At 45.5% G+C, this 23806-nt stretch overlaps 1 protein-coding gene across 1 annotated transcript in view; it reads left to right on the forward strand.

Annotated features, from left to right (window-relative positions):
• LOC115075357 (AP-3 complex subunit beta-2-like) overlaps positions 1-23806 on the forward strand; it is a 90139-nt gene that overhangs the window by 15291 nt on the left and 51042 nt on the right. The window contains exons 2-11 of the mRNA XM_029575667.1: positions 438-513; positions 619-693; positions 4192-4287; positions 7896-8056; positions 8419-8485; positions 11106-11288; positions 11913-12089; positions 15282-15379; positions 16224-16278; positions 18895-18966. Coding sequence (XP_029431527.1) covers positions 438-513; positions 619-693; positions 4192-4287; positions 7896-8056; positions 8419-8485; positions 11106-11288; positions 11913-12089; positions 15282-15379; positions 16224-16278; positions 18895-18966 — 1060 coding nt within the window. The remainder of the gene's footprint in view (positions 1-437; positions 514-618; positions 694-4191; positions 4288-7895; positions 8057-8418; positions 8486-11105; positions 11289-11912; positions 12090-15281; positions 15380-16223; positions 16279-18894; positions 18967-23806) is intronic.

A 23806-nucleotide genomic window follows, 5' to 3' on the forward strand; every position in this document is an offset into this window, starting at 1 on the left:
ATAAAATAAAATTTCAAAGCGCCCCATAGCTCCATAAATGCTGCACTCCTGTGATAATAGTGTCCCAGGAGTGGTGCTCTGCTGTGCTGAAGTGCTTCAGGTATTACAGTACCCATGGAATGCTGCCTACCTGTGCTATAGGCAGTGCCCCAGCACACTTCAGCACACTTAAGCGGATAGATAGCACACCTCAGTTGCCACACTGCTGTTCTGCCAGGCAATTCTTATTCTAACATTAAATTCACTGGTAAGCACAACTAATGGTATGTCCTCTTTTTTTTTTTTGTGTGTGTGGGATCAGGCTAGCTGCACATTATAAGAGTGAGCAGGATTCATTAATACCTAGATCTAAAACTGCTCCCCATGCATAAGGGCAATGGGTCCTCTTCCCACATGTCATCCTGCGACCTGTATTGAGGGGTCTCTCTGGTTTCCAGGCACGATGACTTGAAGGAGATGCTGGACAGTAACAAGGACTCCCTGAAGCTGGAGGCCATGAAGAGGATCGTTGCGGTGAGCGTCAGCTGGCTGGAAAGTTTAATCTTGACATCGGATCTGTTCCTGGATGGCTGATGTACTTGATTTTGAATGGCCTTGCTCTTTTTTCTTGGTTCCTAGATGATAGCCCGAGGAAAGAATGCGTCAGACCTTTTCCCAGCTGTCGTCAAAAATGTTGCCTGCAAAAACATAGAGGTGAGTCCCATCTGACTAGAGTGCATATAGAGCTTCTCTCAAGGCTATTCTGAGAGACGTACACACATACTGTATGGGTTTTTTTTAGCCTACAAGCGAGAGCTGCATTTGCTAAATCTATACAGTGGTTTCAGTTTGCTTGGACTTCTCCCAAGCTGGGCTGAAGATCAGTTGCCTTTCCAATTTCTGTTCCATCTTTGCTATTTCCATGCCCACCTCCTCATCCCACAAACTACTACATTTTCTGTATTAGGAGTTGGTGACATTTTATTTCTAAGTAGGCCACTTACAGTGTGAAATTCAGTGAACCATTGCCTCTGTGCTTTGGGAAATAAGTTAAAAATATACAAGAAAAAACAAGTGGCACAAGTTTATGCTTGCCTTGTAGCATAACACATGCAAGGTGCTTTTCATCATCTTGTGGTGAGAGCAGTGGGTTTATAAACCAGGAGACCAGGGTTCAAAACCCACTGTCACTCCTTGTAACTTTGGGCAAGGAAAAATAACCCCCAAAGTTTGTACCTGAGGCCATTGCCTCAGGTACAAACTTAGGGGGTTATTTTTCAAAGCGTTATTGTGTGTGTAAGGGCCTTATCATGTGGGAAAAGGGCCTTGTCGCATGCGATATAATGCAAATTAGCTGGAGGGGAGGAGTCGGCTGTGGCTCCGCTGCTGGCAATAATGTGAGGAACATTATTGCCGGTGGTAGCGCAGTGAATAGCACCATCTTTTACGGTGGCGCTATTTGTGTGAAAGGCTACAGCCGGCCACACCGCCGCGGTGCGAACGGCTGCGGCCTTTCGCAGGCCTGCCCCCCTTCCCCTTTTTCATGGGATTCATCATTCTGCAAAGAATGATGAATCCAGCCCTTAGATTGTAAGCCCTCTGGGGATAGGGAAATACTTACAGTACCTGAATGTAATCTGCTATAAAGTGCTTAAAAAAAGTGCGAAAAGCGGAATATAAATATCTAAATAAATAAATCTTCTCTTTCATGCTCCAGTTTCCCTGCTCCTCCAAAAGATAGTAAATGACAATGTATAAAGACCAAAATGGTCTATTCAATTTTCCCAGCAAGATATTTAGGAATGTAATTGTTATTTCAATTTCTCTGTAAAGCCTGTTGCTGAATTATAGTTTATTGTAAACCGAGGTGATGTTTTTAACGTGCCGCGGTATATAAAAAAATCACTAAATAAATAAATAAATAAATAAATAAATAAATAAATAATTGCCTCTCCATGTGGTTTACCCCCATGCTTTCTGTTTAGGATTGTAACTGCTGCTCCATGCAGGTTGCCCCCATGTATAAATGTTACTCCAAAAGTTATAATATGTTACCTCGTTTCTCCATTTACATCCTCTAGCCATTTGGGATCCTCTGTTTATCCCACATCTTTTTGAATTTTATTACTGTTCTTGTCTTCACTACTTCTTCTGGAAATGACAAAATGCACCCACTCTCCTGACATATCAGAGGTCCTCCCACTGGACGGATGTGACTGAAATTTGGTAGGAGTGTTGGCACCTCCGAACCACAGTCTTTTACCAAATCTCAGCCCAGTCCATACCTGAAGACGGCATGCATACGGACAGATAGACAGACAAATGGCCTGAGCATTGACAATAGCACTCTCCTTCACTGGGGAATGCTTACTCATGAGGACAATTTTCAAAGCGATTTCCACAGGTAAAAATCAGTTTACTTGCGTTAACTGGATGTCTGAAAATTGGCCACCATCAGTGTGGCTAAAGGTCATGCTGACTTAAATGGCTAAATGGAGGCACATAAATAAGGTGCCTTACATCAGGTATTGAACCCGCTTTGGATATCAGGCTCTTTGAGTCTGAAGTCATGCTTTGTGGTGCCATCAGAACCCAAACTTTGAAAGGGAACCTCTCCTGCAGATCCTATGGGGTGATTTTCCATAGCATGTGCCTAGTATCCAGGGGCTTTGTAAGCAATTTTCAAAGAGAAACCATTCACATAGTTTTTCTGTGTAAATTCACTTATGTGAGTAATGCTGGCACAAAAGCGCCAGGTACTTTGAACTTACTTTTTCCCCATTCCTCCGCTCATTGATAAATTATGCGTGCGTGATAATCTCCTACATGCAGAGTTTAGATGTTTAGCTTGCATGCAACCTTTTGAAAATATAGTCCATAAAGGGGTGTGATGCCAGGATATATATATATATATATGTATGTATATAGTAACATCGTAAAACAGCAATGACGGCACAGAAAGACCAACTGGTTCATCCAGTCTGCCCAGCAAGTGGATCATAGTAGTAAGTGCTGCATCGTGCAGGTTGCCCTCATGCATTCTGTTAATGGTAGTAACTGCTGCGCTATGTAGGTCACCCACATATGTTCCATTAACAGTAGTAACTACTGCTCCGTGCAGGTTACCCCCATGCATTCTGTTAATGGTAGTAACTGCTGCGCTATGTAGGTCACCCACATATGTTCCATTAACAGTAGTAACTACTGCTCCGTGCAGGTTACCCCCATGCATTCTGTTAATGGTAGTAACTGCTGCGCTATGTAGGTCACCCACATATGTTCCATTAACAGTAGTAACTACTGCTCCGTGCAGGTTTCCCCCATGCATTCTGTTAATGGTAGTAACTGCTGCGCTATGTAGGTCATCCACATATGTTCCATTAACAGTAGTAACTACTGCTCCGTGCAGGTTACCCCCATGCATTCTGTTAATGGTAGTAACTGCTGCGCTATGTAGGTCACCCACATATGTTCCATTAACAGTAGTAACTACTGCTCCGTGCAGGTTACCCCCATGCATTCTGTTAAGAGTAATAGCTACTGTGCTGTGCAGGTTACTCCCCATGCAGAAATGTTACCCCTAAAGTTAACATGGGTTACCCCATTTCTTCCTTTCCATCCTCTAGCTTTTAGAGATCTGCAATGTTTATCCCATGTCCTAAGAATATAAGAAGTTGCCATATTGGGTCAGACTGAGTGTCCATCACGTCCAGCATCCTGTTTCCAACAGTGGCCAATCCAAGATACAAGTACCTTTTAAATTCACCCACTCTTCTTGTCCTCACCACTTCTTTTGGGAGGGCATTCTGGGCATCCACCATCTTCTCCATGAAGAAATATTTCCTGATGTTGATTCTGAGTCATCCCCCTGGGGTTTCATATCATGACCTTAGTTGTACAGTATTCTTTCCATAAGAAAATGTATGATGTTTATGTATCCTCTCCTCCAAGGTATATATATTTAGATTCTTCAGCCTCTCCTCATAGGTCTTCTGAAACAGGCCACATACCATTTTGGTTATCTGCAATTTGTGCATTAAATTTTGTATGAAGAGAGTTGAACACAATAAAATAGTTTGCTTTAACCAGGGCCCTTAGCTGTGTTACCCAAATACAGACAAGGTGGCTGATGAATGCACTGGGAACCATGAAAAAAATCCAGTGCAGGTTACTCTGATCCTCACTTATTGCTTTGTGTTATGTCTCTAACAGGTGAAAAAATTGGTATATGTCTACCTGGTCCGATACGCAGAGGAGCAGCAGGACCTGGCTCTCCTCTCTATCTCCACCTTCCAGCGAGGCTTAAAGGTCAGATGTTACAAATTCTTGCAAATCTTCACTTACTTGGTTTATTCCTTGTACTGGGTGGCCAGGTTGGTAGCACTGGTAACTGAAGGTCTCTCTCAGGCCATCGAAGAAGTAAGGCATGAGGAGCAACAGTGCAGGTTTTCACACACCTCTCCATCAACAAGCTTCATCTTTTCTTTACAGCAACCACCTCTTAGACCAGAGGGGAGCTTGTTCCATGTCCCGTCATTCATGCTTTCACTTCTGTGCTGCCCTGTGAACTGTTGTAGCATGTCAGCTAATGCCACTTGCAAGCATGGGTTTAAGGGATGTAGGCAAGTGTCCACTAGAAGCTGAACTGAGGCCACCAACTTATTTCACATGGGCCACTGAATTGTCAGGCTATCAGATAATATCTACACTCGGTCACTACTCATCTGAGCCAGATGCAAATCCATGACCCAGAGCTAAAGGCATTGTCAGAGAATATGGCGGCAGATGACTGTAAGGCCCATCCGGTTTGCTCAGTTTACTTCCTGTGGCGAAACCATAGATTTCATTTGATCTCTGGCTTTCCCTTCACTTCTTCACAGCTAAGGATCCTCTCTGCTTACCCCAGGCTTTCTGGAATTCTGTTACTGTTTTGGCCTCCAGCAATTTTCCCTGGGAGACTATTTCCAGCATCCATCTCTCTTTTTTGTGAAGTAACACAAAATTACTCAAAGTTGTTAAATCACAAGAGGATTGTGAGAAATTGCAGGAAAACACGGGGAGACAGGGCATCCAAATGGCAGATAACATTTAATGGGGACAAATGCGAGGCAATGCACATAGGAAAGAACAACTCAAATTATAGCTACACAATGCAAGGAACACTCCACATTGGGAATCACCACCCAGGGAAAAGATCTAGGTGTCATCATGGCTAATATGTTGAAATCTTCTGCTCAGAGCACAGCGGCAACCAAGAAAGCAAATAGAATGCAAGGGATTATTAGGAAAGGAATGAAGAATAAAACATAGGGTGACATAAATTCTCTGTATTGCCTCATAGTGAGACCACACTTTATGTATTGTGTGCAATTCTGGTCACCGCATCTCAAAAAAGATACATTGGAATTAGAACAGGAACAGAGAAGGGCGACCAAAATGATAAAGGGGATGGAACAAGTCCCCCATGAGGAAAGGCTGAAGAGGTTAGGGCTTTTCAGCTTGGAGAAGAGATGGCTGAGGGAGAAATATGATAGAGGTCTATAAAATAAGCGGAGTGGAACGGGTAAACGTGAATCAGTTGTTTACTCTTTCAAAAAGTACAAAAACTAGGGAACAATGAAGTTACTAGGTAACAAATTTAGGACAAATAGGAGAAAATATTTTTTTACTCAACACATAATTGAACTCTGGAATTTGTTGCTGGAGGATGTTAGTGTGGCTGGGTTTATACAAGCTTTGTACAAGTTCCTGGAGGAAAAGTCCATAAACCATTATTAAGGTGGACTTGGGAAAATCCACTGTTTACCCCTGGGATAAGCAGCATGGAATCTATGGAGTTTTTTTGGATCCTGCCAGATACTTGTGTCTTGGATTTGCTACTGTTGGACCTTTGGTCTGACCCAGTACTGCAAGTCTTATGTTATGTTCTTATGTAATATTTCCTTATGTTAGTCCTGAGTATCTCCCCTTTAAATCTCATATCCCTGTGTAATTTCTTTCAAATCTACTGACTTGAAATGTGGCTAGAAGTTAGAACCTCTTTTATGAAACACAAACCATTCATGGATTTCTAAATGTGATAAATATGTTTACCTTATAAGCTTTTCCATAATACTGGTTTTGTTTGGATAAAATGTTAAAGTTGATGGGTTTCATTCACGTTCTGTCACTGTCTGATATAGTTTGTCACAAGAGGGGCAATATTTAAATTATCTGCATTGAACCAGCCGGCAGCTGCACCGCCGTACCACCAGCTGCACTGGGAGGAAAAGATCGGGTCTCTCTTAGGGCTTGGCCAGCTCCTGGGCACCTCTCTGCCTTCCCAGTGCCAGCCTTTCCATCACCCAGTGACCTCAGCCAGCAGTCCCGCCAGCCACACTGGGAGGGAGATTTTTGGCCCTTCCTTGGGGGGGCTTGCCAGCCTTCGGACACCTCTCTGCTGCTCCAGCACCGGACTTTCTATCAGGCCCCGCCCACCCGGCGACATCGGCTGGCTCCATTCCGGAGGCGCACTGCTGCCAGTGGATCACACCCCCCCCGGGGGCTCATTCCTTAGAGCTGCCCCTTGGAATGCCACAGTGCAGCGGGTTCCTTTTTCTTTTTCTCCAGGTAAAGGTTGGCTTTGGAGTTACTTTATGAAGACAGTAATGGGAGCTGCTGGAGCTGCACATGGGGTGCTTTTGCCCGCTGGTTTCTCCCTGTCGTAGATGTTTGCCTGGGAGAGATGCTGTGCAGTGCAGCTGAGCTCTGGCCCTGCCCTTCCTGCTGATGGTATTGCAGTTCCTCCATAGTAAAAAGCCTGCTGTGCGGAGGGGCCGCTTTTGAAGGGGATGATATTTGGGTGTGGCGGGAGTGTAATATTGATGGTATTGCAGTCTGCTCTGTCTATCCAGTGAGAGTAGAGGGAAAGTCAGGCTTATAATAATATTGTGTTTGATGTTATTTTCCTGTGTGTTATTAGGCCTGTTGTCTCAATCTAGTATAGAGTATGGCAAATAAATCAAAAGTAAGTTCATTTTTATATAATGAAAAGAAGAAATGTATTAACTTGCCAGCTGATCTTGAAGAAACACCACTGTCCTGATATGGTCTGTGTTATGGACAGTAGTGTTTTTTCAAGCCTGTGCACAAGATTTTTAACAAGTTAATACAAGTCTCCTTTTCAGTATATAAAGATGAACTTCCCTTCCGTTTATTTTCCATGGTCTATATTTGATTGAGACATTGCAGGCAAATATCTCTTTTCCACTTATTATTTGCTTGCCATTAGGCCTATATTATTTAATGTGTGTTGGGTGCAGGCTTGGCCTGCAGAAAGCTTTGAGTAAACTGATATTACATTACATTCTGTTGCACCGTGACAAAGATTGCACGTATATTTTATCTGTGGGCTTTGCACTAATTCTAAGAGCTAAAGTCCATGTGTAACTTCTCTTTGAAAATCCTGGCAGGTACAAAGTACGTGTGGTCACTTGCACCTGCATTTTGTGGGGCTAGAATTTTGCTTGTAAAGTCCAGGTGTAAATGCTATCTGCATGGGTACTCATCCTCTCCCTACTACAGCACTCCCCCCATGAATGCCAGCTCTCAGTGTGGCTACAATTATCATGCAGACTTGGATCTGCGTGGCGGGCGGGCAGTTCTCAGTTGGTAGTTAATGCAGGTAAAATGCTTTTTACCTGTAGCAATCACTAGGAAAATTGGCCTCTATACCACCCTGTGTATCAGTTCAGCTGACTGCCAGTGAATAATAACGTTCCTTTTCACTTTCAGAAGTCTTTTGCACTGTACATGGCCATCCATCCCAGAGATGGTTGTGGGCACGTTTCCAGATTCAAAGGATAAGCAGATCCCATTAGACTGAAATGTGCTATATGAGTCTGCAGTATGGTGATTTTCTCATTTTCTCTTTGCAGGATCCTAACCAGCTGATTCGTGCTAGCGCCCTCCGAGTCCTCTCCAGCATTCGTGTGCCCATCATTGTACCCATCATGATGTTGGCGATCAAAGAGGCCGCTTCTGATATGTCCCCCTATGTCCGCAAGACAGCTGCTCACGCCATACCAAAGCTATACAGGTAGAGAAAGCCAGTGTCCACTCTATAAAGCTGTACCAGTCCAGCAGTCTCAAACTGAGCAAAGAGTGTGAGCTTGGATGGGTCTCTGGAGGAGTGGGGTTTCCTTTCCATGGTGGAAGACGTCCTGTGTGCCCTTCTCTAACACCTGCCTTTAGATCCAGGTGAGGGAAATGAGAGCTAATGGCCCTGTAATGAAAGTGAACCCTCAAATCCAGCACAGCGGGTAAAGTGAGGGAAGCCGTAGACCTCAGTCTGTAGCAACCCGGTGAGGGGAATCCTTCCCGCAGGATTACATAGCGTGCCCTTTGGTCTAACAAATGAACTTGTGAGGATTCGCCTGAAATGATTTACATCTATTGCAGTTTGGATTCAGATCAAAAGGACCAACTGATTGAAGTGATAGAGAAACTACTGTCTGACAAAACTACGGTGAGTTACACTTGGAACCAACCCTGATGCTGTTTATCTAAATAACCTGAGGGAAGCTGGGACATAGCTCTCTCCTCATAACATCCAAACTCAAGGCTTATGTTATTCTCAAAGAAGAATTCAGGGAAACTTAGAGTGACTGTTATTTCTCGGTATGCAACAATACGGAAAAAGATTCTTATGTCCGCTTTATATAGCACTATGGAAAGAAAGCATTGTGTCTCTCCATCTGTAGCGTTGTAGAAACACCGTGTTATGTCCTTCTGTATGTAGCATATACGAGCGGGATGTACCGTGTTATGCCCCTCTGTATGTAGCACATTCGAGCGGGATGTACCATGTTATGCCCCTCTGTATGTCAGGCTGTACGAGCGGGATGTACCGTGTTATGCCCCTCTGTATGTAGCACATACGAGCGGGATGTACCGTGTTATGCCCCTCTGTATGTCAGGCTGTACGAGCGGGATGTACCGTGTTATGCCCCTCTGTATGTCAGGCTGTATGAGCGGGATGTACCGCGTTATGCCCCTCTGTATGTCAGGCTGTATGAGTGGGATGTCCCATGTTATGCCCCTCTGTATGTCAGGCTGTACGAGCGGGATGTACCGTGTTATGCCCCTCTGTATGTCAGGCTGTACGAGCGGGATGTACCGTGTTATGCCCCTCTGTATGTCAGGCTGTACGAGCGGGATGGTACCGTGTTATGCCCCTCTGTATGTCAGGCTGTATGAGCGGGATGTACCGTGTTATGCCCCTCTGTACGTCAGGCTGTATGAGCTGGATGTACCGCGTTATGCCCCTCTGTATGTCAGGCTGTATGAGTGGGATGTACATGTTATGCCCCTCTGTATGTCAGGCTGTACGAGCTGGATATATCGCATTATGTCCCTCTGTATGTCAGGCTGTATGAGCTGGATGTATCGCGTTATGCCCCTCTGTATGTCAGGCTGTACGAGCTGGATATATCGCGTTATGCCCCTCTGTATGTCAGGCTGTACGAGCTGGATATATCGCATTAAGTCACTCTGTATGTCAGGCTGTATGAGATGGATGTATCGCGTTATGTCCCTCTGTATGTCAGGCTGTATGAGCTGGATGTACCGTGTTATGTCCCTCTGTATGTCAGGCTGTATGAGCTGGATGTACCGTGTTATGTCCCTCTGTATGTCAGGCTGTACGAGCGGGATGTATCGCGTTATGCCCCTCTGTCTGTCAGGCTGTACGAGCGAGATATATCGCGTTATGTCCCTCTGTATGTAGCACATACGAGCAGGATGTACCGTGTTATGTCCCTCTGTATGTCAGGCTGTATGAGCTGGATATATCGCATTATGTCCCTCTGTATGTCAGGTTGTATGAGCTGGATGTACCGTGTTATGTCCCTCTGTATGTCAGGCTGTATGAGTGGGATGTACCGTGTTATGCCCCTCTCTATGTCAGGCTGTACGAGCTGGATGTACCATGTTATGTCCCTCTGTATGTCAGGCTGTATGAGCTGGATGTACCATGTTATGTCCCTCTGTATGTCAGGCTGTACGAGTGGGATGTATCGCGTTATGTCCCTCTGTATGTAGCTCTGTTGAAGGAGGTCCTCATATAGTGTTGTACTGTGGATTTGCACCAATGTTTAGGGTGGGGTTTTTTTAATAAAATAAATTCAAGCAAGATTAGCCCTTACTTTCAGTGTCTTTAGAAGTTTGGAAGCCAATAGAGATTTCCATAGAATTGTTTGGAAAGTAGAAAAATTGCAACTTGAGTTTAGTCCAAGGCCCAGGTTAAACTCTCACGTTCAGCTGTCCCCAGCAGGCTGCTTGCATATTAAGCAGCAGATGCCCAGAGTCCCTTTTTATTTACTCTGGATACCCACTGCACCTCCCATGCAGACCCAGCATTGGAGAAAGATGTTTCTTGAGCCTCCAGCAGACCTGTGTGCAGCGTGTGATAAAATGTTCCTTGCTGTGGTTCAGTTGCCTCTTTAGATTCAGTCTACAAGAATAGCAGAGCCATTTTCAAAGGGATATACATGGGTAAAAAATGTTTTATACCTATAAATTGTCTGATAACCGCTCGCCCTGCATGTGGATCAAAGACGCTCACACTTGTACCCACATTGAAGTGCAGGGAGGTCAGGGGAGAATTTTGTGCGCCTAAGTTTGGTCAGAAAAAGGAGGTGCAAATGTGTGAAAATTGGTGCAAAGACCAGGGGTACAAAAATACCCACAGGTTTTACAGCTATGTGGCTGGTGTGAACAAACTGCCCCCTCTGTGTTATCTATATTTACATCTTCCCTTTCTGCTTCTCTTTTCCTTACGGTCTCTCCTTTACTTGTTCTTTCTCTAACTCCATTCTCTTTTTCTTGTGACCTCTTTGCTTTGACCTCACTGACCTTTCTTTCTGTCTCCCTCCGTTCTCTTTTTCCCTCAATCCCTCTCTTCCTTTCCCTGTTTGCTTTCTGTCTCCCTTTTTTGCCTCTCCTTATACTCTGCTCTTCCTGCTTCTACGCCCCCCTCATACTCTGTCCCCCGTCTCTCACGTTGATTCTCTCTTGCCGCTTCTCTCGCTCTTATTCTCTGCGCTCCCTTTTCTCTTGTCTCGTCCCTGTCCTGCCCTGACTCCCAGCTTGTGGCCGGCAGCGTGGTGATGGCCTTTGAGGAAGTCTGCCCTGAGCGAATTGACCTGATCCACAAGAACTATCGAAAGCTGTGCAACCTGCTGATCGACGTGGAGGAATGGGGGCAGGTGGTGATCATCAACATGCTGACCCGCTACGCTCGCACGCAGTTCCTGAACCCCAACCACAACGTGAGTAAAAAAACAAAACACTTTGGTATCCGAGCAGCTGAAGACCTCAGACCTGGGCTGTCTTTTTTTTTTCATACTTGTGTTGCACCACCTGTTGCTGCTTTAGTAACTGGCACAGTTTGCAACCTTATCCTGACCTGTAACATCCATACGGTTCCAGAACGAGAAGCCATTGGTGACCTGCTTCCTCCTCCTCCTTCCCTGGGTCCTTTCTACCATTCGCTCTGAGAATGAGGATCTGAAAGCCCTGCAGAGATCTGGGCTCAGTTCCGAGAGCCGTTGTGAAGGCTTCCCCCCCCCCCCCCCCCCCCCCCCCGGTTGATGCTGCAGTCTTTTGCCATACTCTATCCTGACATATAACATCGCTGCCCTTACATATATCTGTGGCCATGATCCAGTCCAACCTGCATCATCAGTGGCTGCTCCAGTACTGGTGTCTTACCCGGAGAGCTTGCAGCACGTCCCAATGTGCAGACTCTTCTAGTCCTGGAAAGCAAACTGCTCTGCCAGTGTCCTCCATCTTGATTAGTCAAGAACACCCCTTTCGCTGTGCCTCCTCCACCTTCTGATTTACAGTGCACATTCTCTCTGTACTCATTAAGATACTCGGTCTTTCTTACGCAGGAATCTCTCCTGGAGGAGAATCCCGAGAAAGCCTTCTATGGCTCGGATGACGAGGACTCCAAAGATGAGAAAACAGAGGCCGCCGCCATGGTGAAGCGGCAACCGTACGTGATGGATCCAGACCACAGGCTGCTGCTGCGCAACACCAAGCCCCTCCTGCAGAGCAGGAATGCCGCAGTAAGTCCCTTTCCCCTTTCTCACGGCCTGCTTTTCAGCCTGGAACCGGGCACGGCAGCCTGCAGTCAGAGCATTGGTTGTTCTGCTTTCATTATTTTTTTTTTGCATGTAACTTCCTTGAAGCCCATGACCAAAAAAAAAAAAAAAAATCAGTATCCAGCAAGAAATCAAGACTTCCAAATTCACCATGGAGCTGATTCACTCCCAGGAGTCTAGGCCTCCACACTTGGTGACTAGCGGCAGATATTTGAGGTTTGCCAAATATCGACTGTTGTGAAAGAGTTTTTATTTGGAAAGTGCATGGGGGTAGGCGAACACCTGTTCGGCACAGGTTAGAAAAGGACATTCAGAACGTGCAGGAGGTGAAGCTTTCATAGATAAAGCACTCTGCTCCACCCCCAAACCAGCACTTTCATTTAGCTCCCCTTCTGCACCTCTTATTTGCCTACCGGCGCCTTCCCCCCCAAATATATGTGCTCCAGCTCAGAGACAGAGTATCTTTTCCACCTCCTTTGTTGCTGCACAACTCCTATTTTCTTTGATGAGAGGAAATTTGTTGCAATTTTTTATATGTTTTGGGGTCAGATTGTACCCCGAACCAGCAATTAAGTTCAAGGCTGGGGGCTTTGTTTACTGATCCCTGTGGTAAAGAAATGAGACAAATCAGCTACAGGCTGAGGCATTTTCAACTGTGCCGCCAACACTCACTGCCCAAAAATATTAGGCTGGAGAGGAATTACCTCAGCTTTCACAAAGAGGCTAAGACCAGCCTTTTCTCTTAGTGATTTGTATTAAGGTCTTGCTTGAAGGGGGCAGAAGAGTAATTTTTTTTTTCTTTTCCGTCAAGATAGTTATGTAACCCCTTTTTCCTCAGGGTCACCTGTGGAGACTGCAGAGGTGGTGAGTTACACTGCCGCAGCCCCGGGAACAGCAAAAGTCCACCAGGGATCGCCACGTGGGGAGCAGACTTACCATGCGGCAGAGTCCAAGTCCCTCTCCATGAATTGGTTCCAAAAGGAAACTGAATTTCATTTGTAAATGCAAATGACCAGACGGCAAGAAACATTAGCAGAAAGCCTAAGCTGCAGAACCTGATAATAACGTCCCACAGAAATGAAGCCGATTCAAAACCCTCCCACTCTTCTCTGAGCAGGAGGAATCCTACCCCAGGCCTTCGGGGCAACATCGTTCTCAGAAAGGTCTCTCCCTGGAGCTTTCCCAGACAAAGAGTTTACGTGTCCTCCCCTTTTCCTCAGCTTAGACTCTTTCCTGTTCTTTGCTTCAGAAATCTTTGGATGGTTCACCAGCCCTGTTCTCCTCTCAGGATTAGCAAAACACGCACACAAAAAAAAAAAACCCCTAACAGGTGCCAGGTGGCATCTTATATAGGCTCTCGTACCACCCCCGTGCCCCCCCCCCCCCCCCCAGTGGCAGGAAATTACCTCTTCTTGTTACTACCTTATCGCCTAAATCACCTCCTCCTTTCCAGCACCTGTTCGCTCCATCTCCCTTGCACTCCTCCCTACCTCTCACTGAATGCTGGAGAGCAGGAACCTTCCAGAAGCATTTAGTCACCCTGGGAAGGCTTACAGTTGTACGTCTGGGTAGATTTAAAGTGTAAAGTCAATTTATTTTTTTTATTTAATTTTTTTATTTCCATTTTAATGATTAGCAAAACAATAAGTTAACATCAAGCAGACATGAATATGCAAGAGTCATCCCTCTGGAAGAGGAAAGATAATATAGGAAAACAGAATCAACATAGCATGTCATTTCCACATTATGAGGAGGAAGAAATGTACAGAGAATATGTAAAGCAAAAACTAGGCAAGCCAAGATCTATAACACTGAAGCCCATCTCATCTCCCTAACATCCCAAGGACGCCACATAACCAAGAAAAATTCAGCTAACCACGCTCTTAAAAATAGGAAACGTCTACAAATGGAGTGGATCAAGAAAAATAAACTCGTTTCCCTGATAACTAACAACGCCACTCGCAGGGAAACTTAAGGAAAAGAGAGCCGGCCAAGGCTACCCCTCCCCCTCAATCTCCTGTGACAAGATTGTTTCCTCCACAGTTGAGGCGATCTGGGAAACATCTGGAAAAACTTTAGTTTTTTGACCACAAGAAAAATAATATCCTTGTTTCTAAAACTGTACTCGAGAACCAAATCCTTGTCCCATCGGAACAAATGGGGACCAAAAAAAGTGGCCCTAGTTGGCTTTAGGGTTGCCAGCCGGCTCCGGATTTTCAGGACAGGTTGAACCGGTCCTGGTTGTAACCCCATCGCATGCTGGGACTTATTCTGGTTTACCTATTGCATTCCTTCGGAAAATCAAGACTACAAGTACCCGCGTGCAGGGGAGTAAAACCAGGAACGGATCAACCTGTCCTGAAAATCCAGAGCCGGTTGGCAACCCTGGTTGATGTATCGTCCTTGGATGTCTCCAAAAAAGGCAGAGAGATCAAGACTATATCCACGAGTATGGGGTCCATATCCCCCCCTTCCTCATTCATCCTCCTCAATGACTCCGAAATATCATAAATCTTAGAGCGGGCAATTTCCTTCTCATTGGAAAGTGTTAATATATCCCTTTAGTTATTTCTTAAACAGTTCATAAGCAGGCACTCGTCTAGTCGTAGGAAAATGTCAACACTGTAGGGTTTTAGCTCTACCAATATTTTCCATGGACTCCAATTGCTTGTGCATTGCCTCAGTGTGGGCCACTCTAGACATCTGTAATGTCGACCCCCGGGCTCTGTCCAGTTCGCACAGGCACTTGCCAATGCTCTCGTAATATGGACGCCGCCCCCCTCAGTAAATTTACACAATTGCAAAACAAAATCATTCCTTGTTCTTTCCATTCGTGTGACAGGCACTGTGGGTATCGCTTTCACCGCGATATTGCTCGTGGCCTCAGCTGACCTGAGGCCCGGAAGGCTTGGTGATCCTGGTGTTGCACGCGGCTGTCTGTGGCGCTGTCCAGCAGGTCACCGGGCCGGACGGCTCTGCTCCTTATCCTGGAGTGGCTCCTGTTCTCCCATTGCGGATGGGAGCCTCTGGCACTGCAACGGTCCTGATTAGTGAAAGGTCTTCTCCCATGGGCAAAGCTTAGTAAATGTATTGCCATGTTGTTAGAGCCCTTCCAGGGTCTAGAGGCTGACGTGATCTCCTTCTGTACCTGCGCAGGTGGTCATGGCAGTGGCACAGCTGTACTTTCACCTGGCCCCCAAGGCAGAGATTGGAGTGATCGCGAAGGGTTTGGTGCGCCTCCTGAGGAGCCACAGGTCTGCAGACGGGATTAATGTTTGCTTCTCTCTCTTTTCTTTTTTTTTTCTGGATCATTTTCCCTTCTATCTTTTCTCTTTCTTTCTTCCATGCTCTGTTTTTGTGTTTATTCAATGTTTCTCCTCTTCCCTGTTCTAGTATTTCTCTTTGCTTTGTGCTGTTTTGTTTTCTCTTCACAGTCTTTATTCTGTAAGTGACGTTAAGGAAGTGAAGAGCCGAGATCAGGCCCTCGTATATAAAGGCAGAAACGTAAGACGGTGTGGGCAGAAAAGGACCCCTTAGGCCACCCGTTCTGCCCATTTGTGCCTGCCTACTGTGCTCTGAGGGGTCGTACACCCTCTGAGGCCTTCTCCCTCCTTCAGCCTCCGTTAGGTCTGTCCAAGCATCCTTCCATGTGGCTCCTCCCACCTCCACCACCTCCGTGGAAAAAGCGTTTCATCGCATTCTTTTCAACTTCCTTCCCTTCAGCTTCTTACGATGACCCTGGCGTGGCGCGAGCCACGTAAATTCTGAAATTAAAAGTAAAAAAAAAAAAAGTAAGGGTAAGAGGTATCCCGCTCTGGCAGCAAATCTGCAGTGCGGGTAAGCGCCGCTCGCACCCGGACAGAGGGCGGACATGACCTAAGTTCTCCAGCCCATTCCCTTTCCTTGCAGCTGGTCTTCGTATGGCTGAACAGTGGAAAGCGGCTGCGGATTTCAGTCTTCTCCCTTAACCCCGGTAGTGGGTTGTTGTTGTTTTTTAGCAACGTTTGTAGTCCTTTTGCCTTTCCTAGGGTAACTGCTCTGGCCGCACCGTTGTTTTCCCCTTTGCATCATGCCTGTTTGTGCTTTCTCTTTCGGCAGTGAAGTGCAGTACGTGGTGCTGCAGAACGTGGCCACGATGTCCATCAAGCGCAGGGTGAGTATCCGGCCACGCCCTGGGCCCCTGCTTTAGTGTTTATTTGTTTTGGGGTTTTTTTTTAGTGAGGGGGAAGTTTGAGGTAAGAGTTGTTCCAGTGTCCTCGTGTGTGACGGAAGGGGCACTAAGTGGGTGGTGACGTGGAATTCCAGGCCTCCTCTCGCCCCCCTCCCTGCCTAGAAAAGTCTTGATCAACGGTTCTCAGATCTGGTCCTTGAGCTTCCCAAGCAGATCCGGTTGTAAGAAAATACAAATTACGTAAATTAACCCAGTTCTTAGTCCAGGCCTGTGCATATGTTTCTCATGTATATGCACCGTGGCTGTAATGAAAGCCTGACCAGGCTATGGGTGACGAGGACTGGAGCTGAGAGTTACTCTAGCGACAGAAAGAAAGGACAGCAGCCACATAACCAGCCACACAGGTCCTGGAGAGCAGTAATAGCATCAGCCTAATGCTGGGTTCCTCTTAACAAGATTTTCTGTGTCTCTGGCCTGTAATGTACAATCTGCCAGGCCCGGCATCACCGACAGAAGACCTACATTATCCCTCACCTCTCGCTGAGGAGCAGTGTCAGACCAGTAAAATATCAGCATGGGAATTCATTTTTTTTTATTGATGAGCACATCTGTAACATAATGCAAAGGATGCAACAGAAGCAGGAATGCAAAATAAAATGCTAAAAGTTTGATGGTTTAATAATAGAAGCAACCCTTCAAATACCCATAATATTTCCCAATGTTCAATATACAATTTTTCAGAAACCACAAGGGTAAGCACTGGGGGATTCTTCCTACTATTTTTGTTTTTTGTTTTAATTTTTAGATTTATGCTCACTTTCTTTAATACAAACTCTATTTACATTTGCTTTAATACAAAGCTGTTTTCATACAATGAAAGGAACTTATTTTAACCCACAACTGTGAAGACTGCTAAGAAGGGGAAGAACCTCAGACATCACTGTACTGCGATCTTTTTACGTTTCGATCCTGGTACTTAATGTGCCTCTATCATACTGCCATCATTGCCTTTCAATACAGATTCTTCTTCAAGAAGATTAATATTAACCTTACCACATTTAAATTTTTATATCAACCACATTCCTTATTTTCAGGTTTTTTTTTAAAAAAGCAGTGAATTTCGCTGATCCAGCAACACAATCACATAACCTCTTATCCATGCGATCTGTTGCGCTTCACTGCACCCATTATCCTTTATCGTACTCAAAAATGTTGTACTTATCTTTACGCTGACATCGCCATGTTTCGCTCTCCTCCATGCTGCTTCAGGGTATATATTTAAAGAAAATGTTGAGAAAGCACTTGAGCACAGTCCATTTTCTAGCATTTTACAACAGCCAGTTGTGGGTTAAATCAGGAACCTACAGATAGTAAGCTCTTTGGGGCAGGGACTTAAAGTATCTGAATTCTAAAAATGCTGTAAGTTGCCTTGAGCATTATTTGGAAAGGTGAACTAAAAACCCAAATATATTCCTCCTGGGAAAACAGAACAGGCTGGACTACACAGAAGTACACATAAGTAGAAAACCTCATGTTGGTCACATAGAAATCCTCACCAATTACAGAACAGCTGACCACAATTTATCAATGGAAAAAATATGCAGACAAAAACTGAACTCTTGTCCATTCCAGGTTCATCCCTTTCCCTCCCATTCCCTGTAGGAGAAGAGGAAAAGAGAAAACAGAAGAGGAGAAGCTGGAGTAGGGAGCAGAGTGACTCTTATTTGCTTTGCTCTGCTCTGTCCATGCTAACCTCACCCCTTCCTCCTTCTGTTCTCTGCACACTGCCTGGAGTGGAGAAAGTAAGGGACGAAAGCAAAGGGCTTCTTCTCCACTGCCTGAGATTGAGGGCACTGGCAAACAGAGTCATCAGGCACAGTCCAGGGTGCTCGTGCATAGCAAAGCATCTAGTGCCCCTGCCACCTACCGCAACTTGCTGCGCTCTAGGCCATCGTCTAATCTGCCCAATGGAAGAATCGGCTCTATAGCATGTGTATTTTTTTAAAATGTCACTTACGTGCACTGTTTAATGCCTCTTTATAACCCAGCTAAAAATACACTTGCCATGAAGGCCCCCATGTACTTGTAGCTGAGCAAAGGAGAGTGATTTTCTGCCAAGCCATTTTGCCCAGGTAAATCTTAATTTGGCTTTGAAAATTGCCCTCCCCGTGTCCCGCCCTTTTTCTTCCCCCCTGTACTTCACAACCTTTAGTTTCATGCAGGCAGTTTTGAGAGAGACGGGGGAGACTGTAGGTCCACGAGTGCTTTTCGAAGGGGAACTGTTTCACAGCGTGCGCACTTTTACTCACATCAGCAGGGGCAGGGCAGCAAGGTTTCCTCAGCACCCACCTGGTGGCGCTGATCCATTTGAATGTGGCTAGATCCATCTGAAAGTTGCCCTCCCCTTGTTGATATGCTCTCTTTTGTTCCATGTCTTCATCTGCTGCTGTAAATCCTCATCTCCAGTGCTGGGTACACTACAAAGTCGAGAGTTGCATTCCTAGGAACAGAGCCAAATTCATGCAGATGGACTGACATATGTCTATATTCGGTCAAAAACTTATTATTATTGTAATTGGGTTTTTTTCATTTATTCAGGGAATGTTTGAGCCCTATTTGAAAAGTTTTTACATCAGATCCACTGACCCAACACAGATTAAAGTTTTAAAGGTATGCTTAAATTGAATTCTCCTTTTAAATTTTGTTGAATTTTTTTTAATGTTTATGAATGTTGTGCTATAGGTCTGCCAGGTCGGTGCAGCTTATTCTCAGTGCTGACCTCCTGCATCATCTGTCTTTGCGGTCCCGGCCTCCCGAGCAGTTTTGCAATGCACGATCCTGACCTGCAGCATCCCCAGCTACTCCAGTGCTGGGCCTCCAAATTTTGCAGTTCTGCCTTGCGGCAGCAAAGAAAGCCTTTTTTTTTTCCTTCTTCTGCAACTGCTGATAAATCTATAAAAGTATTATTTCTAGAGATGTGAATCGTGTCCTCGATCGTCTTAACGATCGATTTCGGCTGGGAGGGGGAGGGAATCGTATCGTCGCCGTTTGGGTGTTTAGAGTATCGTGAAAATCGTTAAAATCGTGAACCGGCACACTAAAACCCCCTAAAACCCACCCCGACCCTTTAAATTAAATCCCCCACCCTCCCGAACCCCCCCAAATGCCTTAAATTACCTGGGGGTCCAGCGGCGGTCCATAGCTAAATCGGGGGAAGGGGGAGGGCAGGAAAACCGGCACACTAAAACACCCTAAAACCCACCCCCGACCCTTTAAATTAAATCCCCCCCCCAAATGCCTTAAATTACCTGGGGGTCCAGCGGCGGTCCGTAGCTAAATCGGGGGAAGGGGGAGGGCAGGAAAACCGGCACACTAAAACACCCTAAAACCCACCCCCGACCCTTTAAATTAAATCCCCCAGCCTCCCGAACCCCCCCAAATGCCTTAAATTACCTGGGGGTCCAGCGGCGGTCCGTAGCTAAATCGGGGGAAGGGGGAGGGCAGGAAAACCGGCACACTAAAACACCCTAAAACCCACCCCCGACCCTTTAAATTAAATCCCCCAGCCTCCCGAACCCCCCCCCCAAATGCCTTAAATTACCTGGGGGTCCAGCGGCGGTCCGGAACGGCCTCCTGCAATTGAATCGTGTTGTCTTCAGCCGGCGCCATTCTGCGCCGCCATTTTGCAAAATGGCGGCGGCCATAGACCAACACGATTCGACTGCAGGAGGTCGTTCCGGACCCCCGCTGGACTTTTGGCAAGTCTTGTGGGGGTCAGGAGGCCCCCCAAGCTGGCCAAAATCCCTGGGGGTCCAGCGGGGGTCCGGGAGCGATTTCATGCAGTCGAATCGTGTTGGTCTATGGCCGCCGCCATTTTGCGCCGCCATTTTGCAAAATGGCGGCGCAGAATGGCGCCGGCTGAAGACAACACGATTCAATTGCAGGAGGCCGTTCCGGACCGCCGCTGGACCCCCAGGTAATTTAAGGCATTTGGGGGGGGGGGGTTGGGGGGGGTGGGGGATTTAATTTAAAGGGTCGGGGGTGGGTTTTATGGTGTTTTAGTGTGCCGGTTTTCCTGCCCTCCCCCTTCCCCCGATTTACGATTTTTTGACGATAAATCGGGGGAATTGGTATTGTATCGTGGCCCTAACGATTTTTGACGATTTAAAATATATCGGACGATATTTTAAATCGTCAAAAAACGATTCACATCCCTAATTATTTCATGTAGCAAATTCCTTCTCTGTTTCTGTCTCTAAGTCCAAGGCTATAGATCAGTGGTCCCCAACCCTGTCCTGGGGGCCCACCAGCCAGTCGGGTTTTCAAGATATCCACAATGAATATGCATGAGAGAAAATTTGCACGCACTGCCTCCATAACATGCAAATTTTCTCTCATGCATATTCATTGTGGATATCCTGAAAACCCGACTGGCTGGTGGGCCCCCAAGACAGGGTTGGGGACCACTGCTCTAGATCATTTAACATCCAGATGTAGTAATCTAGCATCTCATTTCTCTAATAAGATCATGAAACTACAGACTATGCTGGAACAAACTGCTATCCCATTGTATCTGCAATCTCATGCCATATTTTTAAAGTGATTTTATTAAAACGTAACAGGATAAAGCTACCAGGCTTCTTGAGGGGCTAAAAGTTACCACATGTCCTAGTGACTCTTGCCCCTCATAGATAATTAAGGAATTTAGAAATGTACTTGGTAGGTTTTGGTTTCTATAATTGATGTTTCTTTGCCAACTGATCACTTTCCATCTAGTCTGAAACAGGCTATTGTTCTTCCTTTATTTAAAAAAAATCCACACTGGACCCATTCTGATTTAAATAATTACAGGTCTATATCTAATTTATCATACTTGGCAAAAAGTTTGGAAAAAGCAAGCTCAGGAATTCCTTGCTGAGCGCCAGTGACTGGACAGCTGTCAGTCTGGCCTTAGACTCTGGTGGCTCTGACGGGTGATGTCCTCCATGGGGTGGATAAGGGTGAATATACTGTGTTGGACCTCACAGCAGCATTTCGTGCCTTCAGTCAGAAGATTTAATGATGCATCGTATTGGAGGATGAGTGCTTAGCTGGTTTCAGTCATTCCTTCTGGGTGGGGCCCAGCCGCTGGTTTACTCCTTGTAGACAGAAGGTGAGGCTCCTCAAGGGTCCATCTTGTCACCTGTACTTTTTAACATGTGTTCAGATTCAAAACTTTATGCTGGTGATGTGCACCTTTACATTTTAGTAAAATCAAATGTGACTGAACAGCGAGCTCGCCAGCCGTGTAACTCAGTTGAAATTAAGTAGGTTGCATCTTAATGTAAATAAGACTGAGAAGTTAGGATTTGAATGGCGGGATCTGATTAGACTGCCATTAAATGTAAAGTTGGATGGTATTTCTTTGCCGTTTTCTATGTAGGCACGGAGTTTAGGTGTCCTTCTGGACCCAAACTTTTCAGTGGAAGCCCGGGTAATATCTCAAGCAAAAGGGGCATTTCTTCAGTTATTCAGACTCAGTTACCTTCATCCTTTTGCCATCTTGATTCATGTGCTTGTTTTTTCCCGGCTGGATTGCTGTAATTCGCTGCGGGTAGCTTTGCCACAAAGGTCCATCAGGCGCCCCCAGCCAGTTCAGAATATAGCAGCTGGGCTACTTACAGAGAGCGTCTCTTTGTTTCTTTCTGCACTGCATTGGTTGCTGATAGAATTTTGTTTCAAGTTTAAAAGTCTGTTCTCAACATTTAAGGCCTTAAGTGGGCTGGCATCAAAATATCTTAGATCGTGTCCATTAGAGTTCAGACCTTTACAAGCTTTACGTTGTGTTGATGTGAAGCTACTAGCAGTGCTCACTATACATGGAACTGGGCTGGAAAGCTCCCAGACTCTGAAATAGCCTGTCAAGAGATTGACTTTATTGAGGAAAAGAGTTAAAGCCTGGTTACTTGACCAGGCATTTAATCAGGTAATCAAATTTAATAGAAAGTGCTGATGTTGCTAGTCCTTTAAATACAGCTTTTAGAAATCCTAACTATGATATAGTTTGATATTTGATTTTTCTTTTATGCTTATTTATTGTTTTATTGGAATTTATATATAACTGTATGTTTGAATATATTAATTGCTTTTTGTATACTGACTTGGGCTTATTATTACTGATAGACATTTGATATTCCTCTTTTTACCAAGGAAGGTCTTTAATAACAGACACACAGGATTGGCAGCTTATAAATTAAACTGGATTTGGATTTTCGAGTCAGAATTGCATGTCACTGCTTTCAGATCTGGCTTAGCACCTCATACTCCCTTCTCTTCAAAGTAATAAATAAAACATGAAAAGACAATAATCCTGTCTGTATAGTTATCACACACTTTTATGCAGGATAAATCACTTGATTACAAGGTCTTGCAACAAAAAGGCAGTACTCGGTTTCAGATTTGTTGAGATTCTGATTTGTAGGCAGTGATGTACTGTCATAGTTTATTTTGTCTTCTGCTGGATTGGTGCAAACCAAACATTAATCAGACATAGGTCATTAAGCTGTGGGATAATGTGAAGGTCACCCAGTCGGTGAGAGCCAGATTCTTATTTGAATATCTCAACCCCGTTCTCCATCTTCTGTGTTGCGCCATGGACCCTTGGCCAAGGTGGAGTTGGCGCAAGGTGCAGGGAGGAGCCCTGCAGGCCCCCACTGTTGGCTGGTGGCGCTGGCTGTCAGAGGCTCAACTGGAGCTTCACCTATACCAGCCCTCATTCTCCTTAGTTGAGCCTTTGGGTGCTGAGGCTGGCAAGTCTTAGGCGGGAGCCTCTGCTGATGAACTGAGTTTACGGAGAGATGGTCAGGCCACAGGCCAGGGTCTGGGACAGGCTGGGCACAGCAAAGTTGGAGTCAGGCAGCGTTCAAACGTGGTCAGTGGTCAGGCAATGGTCAGTGGCAGGCGGAGTTCAGGCAAGTACAAAGACCAGGGGACACACAATGAAGTTACTGAGTAACACATTTAAAAACTAATAAGAGAAAATATTTTTTTACTTAATACCATAATTAAGCTCTGGAAATTGTTGCCAGAGGATATGGTGAAAGCTGTTAGTATAGTTGCATTTAAAAAAGGTTTGGACAAGTTCCTGGAGGAAAAGTCCATTAACAATTATTGAGGTAGAGGTGCAGAAATCCACTGCTTATTCTTGGAATAAGTAGCTTGGAATCTATCTACCCCTTGGAATCCTGCCAGGCCTTGTGACCTGGCTTGGCCACTGTTACAAACAGGATACAGAGGATACTGGGCTTGATGGACCCTTTGTCTGACCCAGTATGGCAAGCCTTATGTTCTAAAGTCAAGAGTCAGGTTGTCAGTGGAGTTCAGACAAAGTCAAGAGTCAGTCAGGCCGCGATCAGAACCAGAGATCCATCCGAGAGAAGATGGGATGGATAGCCAGGCAAGGAGGCGAGGAAAAGCACAGACAGGCAGACGGTGACACAGAAGATGCTGAAGAACTGAAGACTGACCATAA

The sequence above is a fragment of the Rhinatrema bivittatum genome, chromosome 13 (assembly GCF_901001135.1).
Source record: "Rhinatrema bivittatum chromosome 13, aRhiBiv1.1, whole genome shotgun sequence".
In the NCBI taxonomy this organism is placed as follows: domain Eukaryota; kingdom Metazoa; phylum Chordata; class Amphibia; order Gymnophiona; family Rhinatrematidae; genus Rhinatrema; species Rhinatrema bivittatum.